Below are 10,256 nucleotides of genomic sequence, written 5' to 3'. Positions count from 1 at the left end.
TTGCTTGTGGATGCTCTAGGTCCTGCTTCATTGGGTAAGCTACGTTTTCTCTCATACAATGTTTACATCAAAATCACTTCCCATATGTTATGACCCTTGTGTTTCTTTTAGAGGACATAACTATTCCCAAGTGGAATACATTCTCAAAGGTTCTCGTTACGGGTTGCATGGATCTTGCTTGTGAGTATTTGGCTGACGAGGGATTCTTGGTTAGTATGTGCTTGGTAGAGCATATAGGTGAGTTCATTTGGATGTAATGAGAGTGGGGCTTGTGCTTCACTGCACTTGGACGCTCATATGTAATTCCAAGGCTTATCAACACCCTATTACTAGAGAGGCAGTAAGATAACAAAGTTGGACGCTTTAAACATATTGTTATATGTTGCAAACAAGGTTTGATCACTTATTCTATTTCCACTCATGAATAGGTACTTGATCTTACAATGTGTCTTTGGCATCGTACCGGTCATGTTGTACCTTGCTATGATAGAGAGGTTGGGGAGAAGATTTTAGAGAGGTTGTTTCCAACGTATCATGGCTACATGATAGATGATTATGTCTTTCCCACAAATACTAATGGTGCCATTCTTAGAGGTGGGGTGGAGATGTCTCATCTTTTTTATCGGTAAGTAGTTTTGTATGTTTTTGCTCCCAGGTTTCGTTGTATAGTTATTTCATTTTTTCTACTTGCATGGTCGCAAACGTTTTGTATCTTAATTGGTGATATGGTTAGGTGGTTATTGGCTACATTTACAAAGCGCTATGACTATGTTTTAGATGTGTTTGCGGGGTGCGGTGGTTTGGCACGGGCCATTGCAGAGGAGATGAGATAGTGCATGTGTTTAGAGCTAGATGACATGCTCTATGGGGAATGTTTATCCGCCCTTGTATGTGGACTAGTATTGTGTTGAGGGAGAGAGGGTTATCCACCCTTGTACTGTGTTGAGGGAGAGAGGGAATGTTTATCCACCCTTGTATGCAAACTTATTACATTGTTTAGTCTGACATTATGCTTTGTGGTTGGCTGCGTTGACACCATATCATTCAACTATATTGTTGGCATGTGACTATATTGGTTTTTCTTTCCCTATCATTACTTTAGCCAAGGGATCACATGCATTAGGATATTTGATTTGGTTGGTTATGGTGAGAATATGCCACGTTGGTCTTGTTTTCTTGATGTGTGTTCATGTAAATACAAATTGTCATACTATTTTAGTAATAATAAAGAATTACAATTTTATTTTTGTGTCACTTCATGTCTATAGTTTGTATGACTATGAATTAGTAATCATACTATGAATGTATGTTGCACGAAAAAGCTCGAAAAACAAGATTGATTGCAAAATAACGAAAATGAAAGCTTGCAAAAATAAAATCCTCGTTTTTCTCAAGAAACCTTTTTCAAGAGTGTAATGAAAAATGCCATTCTGTAATTGTAATCTTTTGAGTTTACCCCAATTTTATAAATAGATATCCCTTTGGTGGACCTAAGTGATACACATACTATCCCTAAAGATCTATGGAAGATTTTAATATATGTTACTGATTGAAAATCATAATATATTCAAAGTGAAACACTTACGTGTTTTATGATATGATTTGGAAATGCTAATGATGGGTTAGGCACATCCATGTACATGTGTAAATCCATATTGAAGACATCGTGAAAAGGGTACAATATGTGGGTAGAAAGTTTATTGAAGTTTCATTGCATTGGAACTGAAAATCAAGATTATAGTTAGATTATCCCATAAAATTCAAGATTAAAATTTAAGCTATTGAGTGATGTCTGCCCTAAGTCCCAAATTGTCCCTTAATTTTCATGGTCAACATTTAAGCAATTGAGTGATATTTTATACAAGTCCTAGGTGTCTCATTGACTTAAACTTAAAATTAAGCACTAGAAAATAAGTTGTTTTTAGCATTTGTATCAAAGTCAAATCTATACTACCCCACATGAGCATATCCATGTAGGGTTTCCAAGCATGGAAGAAATATGTGAAGGTCTAAAAAGCAAATTGCACAAGCATTTTACCATACTAGTATATGTGTGGCAACTTTTAACATAGTTTTGTGGGAATTGCACACGATATAGAGAGAGGTGTAAAAAGTAGGGGACCCCATGAATGCCTACTTGGAAATAAATGATAAACTTTTTCTTAAGGCATAAGAGGTTAGAAAATGGGGTCAAATTGTGCTTTAAGAAATTTGATTGCCCAAATGAACTTTTTCTCAAGATATGAGAGGTTAGAAAATGGCGTTAGATTGTGTGTGAAGACTTTAATTTCCTAAGTGTTTGGGGGGAGTTTTTTGAGATTTTATGCCCAAAATATTAGCTTTACTACCGAATTCTAAAAGTAGTCATATAGAGTTAGGTTTATTTTATGATGAAGAAGTTCATCAATTGAAAGAAATTTAAGATGCCACGCTTTGTTTTACTAGTAAAGCCTAAAAAATAGGAAACCAGATTATACATACCCTTTCAAAAACTTGATCAAGTATTGTAAAAGGAAAACCAATGAGTGCACAAAAACTAATAATATACTTTCTTTTGGCCAATAGAAGCATCTATCATCCAAGTGACCTTTATACATCAACAAGATTCCAAGGAATCCAAGTGACCTTTACACACCAACAAGACTCCAAGGAGACTTCTGACTCTGCACATTTATGCCAATATAAATTTTAAATAAAAAGAATTACACTATCAACACAACATGTAAGGCCCACTTTTATCATGATCTAATGTGTAACATGTTCATGCAATGCTTAATGGTTTAATAGAGAAGAATGAAATGTCATATGCACAATCAAATAAGACCTATAAAACAAAACGTATAATGAGACACACTTGATAATGAAATGTGATGGTGTGACATACATGGTAATGGTATAACTAAAGTCACCATCAATCATGATCTCACTAAGTCTAACATCTAATATGTCCCTATTGTGTAATTTCTTTCTAGTCCATGATGCCAAATAAGTGAAACAAGCAATTAATAAAACTGAACTTGTAATGTGAAAGAAAAGTGTCATTAACGAAGGGGAGAGGAAAGTACGTCTCACATGGATGGTTAGAATATGTGAGGAAGCTTATAAGGCCAATGATAATAATGTGTATCAAAGAAACATCTAATATGTCCCTATTGTGTAATTTCTTCCTAGTCCATGATGCCAAATAAGTGAAACAAGCAGTTAATAAAACTGAACTTGTAATGTGAAAGAAAAGTGTCATTTGTGAAGGGGAGAGGAAAGTAGGTCTCACATGGATGGTTAGAATATGTGAGGAAGCTTGTAAGGCCAATGATAATAATGTGTATCAAAGAAATTGGTTGAGAGTAGGAACACTATTCTATGTGCGTGTGCGTGCATGTTTCTCTCTCTCTCTCTACACACACACACACACACACACACACAATTTTGAAAAAATAAAGCATGTTTTGTAGAATCACATCTATATCTCACTTTGTATACAAATGTATTATTTTGAAAAAATAAACATGTTTAGAGGGTGTTTAAGTTTTGTAATTTCTCCATCTTCCAAGTAAGATCCTCCATCATTTGAAGTCCTCAAATTCTTTGGCCTTGAGTTGTTTGCCTATCTCCCAAGTGACTTACTCTTAAGATCTTTCTCTCCATCCTATGCTAAGCCTTGGTATCTTTGGTTTGGTTTCTCTATCCTCCAACACCCCTTGAAGATCCTCCTAGATCCTGAACTTCTTGAGTTTGACAGAACAACTCTTGGAGACAAGATGCGTGTTACCAACAGTGGGGTTACTGATCTGCACATCACAATTGACACGGAAGGTGGAGGAGCGGGAGGTCCAGGACCCGATCTTGATGCGGACCTTGGTGAGGACTCTGGCATGGAGGGGGATGGTGCTGGTGGGGTTTTGAAGGGTGGTTTGAAGGCCAAGGCCAAGGGAGGATGATAGGGGGACATGGTCCCCTAACATGTGCAAGGCGAGAAGGGTGGTGTTACGGTGGCCTTGGTAGAAGGCGGGGATCGAACCCTGGCCGATGGCCAAGCCCTCGTAGGACAGGCTGACGTCAGTGGAGTCGTAGTGGATGCCGATCTTCTTGTTAGGGTTGCGCGCCAGCACGGACAGCGTGACGTCAGAGTCGAGGTAGAGGGTCCCGGCGTCCGACGTGGCGGCGCTGCCAGCTGTCAGGTTGAAGGCCGCCACGCTGGCGTCGTTGACCGAGAAGTCGGGAAGCTTGGGGTGCAGGACCAGGTAGAGCACGAGGGCGGCAACCCCGATGATTACGACCAGGATCGCCAGCGTCGCGAAGAAGCCGCACAGGCAGCGGCAGCAGAAGCTCGACCGCCCGCCACGCCGGCGCCCCGCCCGTCGGCTGGGATGGTTCGGCGGCAGCGGCGCGGGCGTGCCGTAGATGAAGTCCTTCTGCCTGTTCGGATCATACGGCTGATATTGCTGCGCCTCGCCGTCATGGCCGGCCTCGTATTGAGAGGAGCTGAAGGACGATATCAGGCGCTGCTCCTGCTCTCGCTTCACGTCCTTCTCGACTGGAGGCGGAGGCATCTGAATCGCAACCGAGCTTGTCGTCGATGATGATCTAGATAGATATGGCGGCGCGGACGCATGCTCGACCACTGGATAGACCTTGTCTCCCATAGCCGGACCTCAATCTGATGCTCTCTCTCAATCCTAACCTCTCTCTCTCGCTTTCTCTCACAGAGTCGATAATTTCTTCAGAGTAGCTCGAGGATCTGTCTCTTTCTCTATCTCTCTGTGTCTCCGAGTGTTGTTATCTTCTTCTGATTCTCTCAAGGAGGGCTGAGGATCTCTCTCTCTCTCTCTCTGGGCTTATCCCCCTGAGTAATATACACCTCGTGTTAGAATGAAGATGGCTACGGCTCTGTACAAGACGCAAGCTGCTTCGGGTAAGCTCTAACTTACCGGAGCTATGGCGGAGCTCCTAGTCTGATTAATTCCCCCTAATGACTCAGGTCGTGGGGTTTTATTATTGCCGCTGCATGTCTCGTCCCGAATACAAAAACGCGGACACGCTTGAACCCGTCAACCTTCACAACCACACGCAAACGCAAGCTTTTTCCACACCCGAAGATGCTATTTTATTTGATTAACCTTCGAGTAACCTTTTACTCGTCCTCTGTTCTGAACGGCCGGCTCTTGCCTTTTCATAGAAGTTGCCAATTTTCAACGCGTCCGCCTCTTCCAGAATCTATGGCCATCCTCGCAAGCTCACTCAATGTATAAGTCTTTGCTTTTTTTAGACTTTTCACATTTTTCACATTTTAAAATCAGAAATATTCATCTCAGTGGTTTTATAAAGATGTAAAACTATTCACATCAGCATCTATCTTAGGCCCCTCTTAGAGGGGTTTCACACATAAACAATGGCCCCTTTCCTTCTACGTTCAATGTGAGTGAGTCCAAGCCTTTCGCATTTTTAACATTTTAAAATCAGAAATATTCATCTCCGTGGTTTTATAAAGATGTAAAACCATTCACATCATCATCTATCTTAGGCCCCTCTTAGAGAGGTTTCACACATAAACAATGGCTCCTTTCCTTCTACGTTCAATGTGAGTGAGTCCAAGTCTTTGCCTTATTTCTCTAACTATACTTCATTTGGGTGCAGTTTGCATATGGGCACAATGTTTTTACAATCGCGCTTCATAGATAAATGGGACCTTGTGCGAAACCCCTCTAAGAGTTTATGGCTAGGGCTGCTCAAAATGAGGGCAAAATTTCCATAATTGTGTATTGCTATGTTAACTATACCCCAAAGAGCTATTGTTAGGAAAATGGGGCACAATTTAGAGTGTAAACGAAAAAATTAAGTGGCAAACTCGAGGAAGTTACTATATGTATATCCTCTACATCATGTGCATTCAAGACCTATTATTGAATATCATTATCTATACTTTTTTTGTAAATAAAATATAGCCCTTTTCTATTCAATTTGTAAAAAACCCATTTATATTACACCCTTCTATATGTAAAAAATGTGTAAAAATGATATTTTAAAAATACTTTATTTTGAATCCATGTGATGCACACATATTTTCATGAGTAACTTACCCGAGGTGGTAACTTTACATGTAAAAGCTTGAGGATAGGTGGTATTTTCCTACTTTGTATGGGATTTTGGATAGCCTGCATATCCTTTACCTAGACTGCTCCTCAAAGAGGCTATACTAGGTGTGATTGCCTAAATCTCAACACCCCTCCTCAATCACAACCAGAAGGGCACAAAGTGTGTAGAGGCTTACCTGTAAAGTGTGGGGACACCACAAACATGGTAAACACTAGAGGCTGTTGCAGAAAAAGCTAAGTGTGGGTACCAAACACATGGTGGACATCCAGAGGCTGTAACATGGGCCTCACAAAGTGTACAAAGACTGTAATGCTAGATTACATGAGGAGTTTACAAAGCTTATAATAGAAGCATTAGTGCAAGGTTATATAAGGCTTCAAAAAAGTCTCAGAAAATTGGGAATAGAAGGACTAATGAGGCTTCTCCTTCTGCTCTCAATGGTCTTCTTCTTCTTCTTCTTCCTTTGCTCTATGATCTTCTTCTTTTATAGTTGTAAGGTAGGCCTTTTCAGGCCTCTTTCTAGCATGGCAAAACTTCTCAGTGTGTTTGATCCTTTTGTAGAAGTTACAAAATAGTTGGTCCTTTCTTTCTTTGTTCCTATTAACTTACATATAACATTTGTTCATCTTTATAAGTACTTGATTCTTCTTTATTTTTTATCTTTTTTTCTTCTTCCAATAGAGAGGTCTTAATATCAACCAGCTTAGGATTTGGCATGTTGATTAAGGTGGTTGAAACATTATCATAATCAGACGACAAAATTTTTAGCAAAACATCAATACAAATATCTTCATCCATTTTGAGATTTATTCATGCAAGCTAGGTTAGGAGACTTTCCACGTAGTTTAGATGAGATGCTAGGTATGTATTAGGCTTTATATCAAGTCAAAAAAATTCAATCAGTAAGCCATACTTTGAGGACTTGGATTGTGTACCAAACAAGGTATCTAATCTATCCCAAGTGTCACAGGCATTTACATGATGGATGCACCTATCATCCAACTCCAATTTGATGATGACATGTGCTTTGTCATCACTCTTCTACCAAGTGGCTGCAAGAGTTGCATCTTGAGACTTTTTTTCTTGTCCATTGGTAATGGCCCATAGGCACTTCTTCATCAGGATGAGGTTGATGCGGATTTTCGAGATGTGAAACCCAACTCATTTAAATCGACATGTTGGTGATCTTTGCGCATGTTGGATGTCTCAAGCAGTTACAAAAAATCAACACAAATTTCTCAGATTTGAGCAGCAGAAAAGTTGATTGTGTCAAAAGACACAAGTGCTAAGAGCACTAGATTAGTGTCAATAGACACCATGTTTGTATCTTTTTCCTTGTTGGGACCTTTAGTGTGCCTGGAGGAGTTAGAACATGGAGTGAAAAAGAGCTTGAATCCTTCAAATCTTCATAGATCTTCCCCTCTTGCTGGTTTGATGGGAAAATTTACTGGAAACTTACTAAATCAACTGATTAGAGTGGCAAGAACTTGGTTCAAGTGGGAGGAGTGAGAAAATGCATTATTTTATGAGCTTCAACCCAAATGGCTATGGAGAATTGAGAGTTAGGGCTTTTGGCTAACTAGTTTTTCTCAGATTAATACAGCTACAATAGAGCATTTGGGCTCAAAATTTATTAGGAGAGGAAGTTCATGTGATGGGCTTCAAATGCCCTATAGGCGTAAGGTGAATCGCACCACGCAGGTGCAAATCTAGTCGTACGATAGTATGCAAATCCAGATGGCCTAATGTCAGGGAGTGATGTGACAAGAAGTTGCACAGAAATTCTAGCAAGAGTTTTCCAAAAGAGAGCTAGCTGAGATTTGGCCTATGGAGAGAGATATGAGTGCTCCAAGTAGACAGGGTCCTGTAGGTTATGGCTACCATGAAGGGTAAAGTGAAGATAGACGTGGAAGATGAGACCTTCAGCTGGAATTGAGCTAAGCAATGATGAAGAGGAGCTAGAAGAGCAGAGAAGGGAGCTGAGCCATGCTCACCATGTCTCTGATACCATGTTGAAATGCATGGATCTAGAGCATGGGTATGGTGGCTTGAAGGTATAGACTAAACTCATGAAGACATAGAGTTGAAGGTAGAATGTCAGACAAGTGAATTAGGTTCCAAGATTGAGACTTGGACTCATAAACACAGTCTTGTGTGGTTGGACAATGACTCGGTCACTTAATTGAAAGGACAAAAGTACCATTATATTGCATTGAAAATGAGAGGCAAGTACAATGCTTTATAGCTTGAGGATAGCTGGTATTTTCCTGCTTTGTGCATATGGGATTCTGGATAGCCTGCATATCATTTACCTAGACTGCTCCTCAAAGAGACTATACTAGGTGTGATTTCCTAAATCTCAACAATTATTGTGGGAATCAAGGTCATATTTGGTCACAATGCGATAAAATGCATGACGATAAGCACAAGGAAATAGGAAAGGGAAAAGTATAGGAAAAGAATGACGATTGCAGCATTGTTCCTAGCAAGTCCAACATCGAGATTGAAGATATTAATATCATGCAGACTGATTTTGATGGTGGTGATTACATACTTGTTGTAGCTTCTTCTCTTGTTGATGTTTTGTAGTTGACTATGCCTTGTCCACCTATGCTTAGTGTTAGTTTGATTGATCTAGGGGCTTCATTTTATGTTACCCCTCATCGAGAGTGGTTCCACTCCTATCATGGCATGATAGACTTTATCAAATTGGGTAATGAGCTGGCCTTGGATATTGTTGGTATTGGAGATGCATAGGTGCAGTTTGCTTTAGGTAACATCTTTACTTTACATGATGTATGCCATGTTCTAGCTTTGACTAAAAGCCTACTTTACTCTTTATTACTTGTCTTTGGGTCAATTGACCATATTTTGGTAGTGGTTGTAGTATCACATATATCATTATGGCATGTCATCTTGGGAACATGTCATTAAAGGGAATGAAAATGATTACCCATTTGCAGTATCTTTCACCCGTTGACAATAAATACTTTGATTCTTGTGATCATTGACTTTATGGTAGCTAGACCTGTAGTTTGCATAATGTTGGAAGACGGGCATAGAAACCCACTGTCAGCAAGGGAGTATAAGGGCAGATGAGTGTGAATAGCCCTAGGGGTAGGGGAAAGCCTAACCCTAGCTGGCAAAGGGCTATATAAACAGCCTATGGGTCACTATCATTTGTGAGAGAGTGTACCCAAGTTGTACTCTAAGCAACTTAGTAAGCAAGATTTCATTCTTGTACTTTGAGCTCTCTTCTCCCTCTTGTGCACACATTCTACTGCTGCAAACTCTGAGTCTCAACATGGTATTAGAGCCATCTCTGATCTCCTCAACTTCCCACAGCATCAGTTATCACTAAGTGCACATGAGCTATCATTTTCTTCATCCTATCCTTCTTTTCTCCATAGCTGCCTGCAACCTACCTCCATTGGAGGACTTCGGGAGGACAAAGGAGGCCATATCAGCTCTTGGTTTCTTCTGAGGAACTCTTCCACACCTTAGGGTGCAGCTGCCTATTACCATGGACCGTGAAATAAGGCGCGCAGAAGGACAGCATTACGTGAATTGCAGAAACGGCGCAGTTTCTGACAGCGTGGTGTCTTTAGGCATGGCGCGGGCAGCAGGCAACGCAATCTCAGCCACCATAGGGCTTTGATAGCCCCCCAAGTGGGCTATCCTCAGCTAAGAGGGCTTTGAGAAATTCAACCTTTGCTGGCTGCTACAAGCCAAACCCTAACTGTGTTTGTTTGGGCAGCCATAGCCAACAAGCTCCAAGCTTGACATTTTGTCATTTTTACACTCTGGGCTTCATTAACAGTGATTCTAATCACTGAAGCAGAGTCTCTGAAGCCTATTCCAAAGTCTAAAGCTCTTGGGCATGCTCAATGGACATCACCAAGCATTGGGAAGCCGACTTCCAACCGGGTTCCATTCAAGCACTTCACTAAGCTTGACAATAGTGTTCTTTTAACACTAATCATAAGTCATCAGGTTAATTGCTTACTGGGCATTCATTAAAACCCAATGAGTTTTTCATTCCTCTTCATATATTGTTGTAAGGTTATGTGTAAAATTAACACATAGACCATCATGCACAAGAAGTGTATTGCATAACGTGAGTGACTTTGTCTCAAGTACATTGGTTAGTGAAATCAATAGCA

General features: G+C 40.3%; 1 protein-coding gene across 1 annotated transcript; it reads right to left on the bottom strand.

Moving 5' to 3' along the window:
• Positions 1 to 3,426: 3,426 nt before the first annotated feature.
• LOC148017467 (NDR1/HIN1-like protein 26) lies at positions 3,427 to 5,025 on the bottom strand. Its single transcript, XM_087662799.1, has one exon. It carries the CDS (start codon positions 4,641 to 4,643, stop codon positions 3,711 to 3,713), a length of 933 nt encoding a protein of 310 aa, XP_087518925.1. The 5' UTR covers positions 4,644 to 5,025; the 3' UTR covers positions 3,427 to 3,710.
• Between the last annotated feature and the right edge of the window lie 5,231 nt (positions 5,026 to 10,256).

This window comes from Lygodium microphyllum, chromosome 22 (assembly GCF_053477565.2).
Source record: "Lygodium microphyllum isolate KBCC chromosome 22, Lygodium_microphyllum_v1.1.10, whole genome shotgun sequence".
NCBI classification, from domain to species: Eukaryota; Viridiplantae; Streptophyta; class Polypodiopsida; order Schizaeales; family Lygodiaceae; genus Lygodium; species Lygodium microphyllum.
Note: the sequence above shows the minus strand (reverse complement) of the source record. Positions and strands in the feature narration are given on the sequence as shown.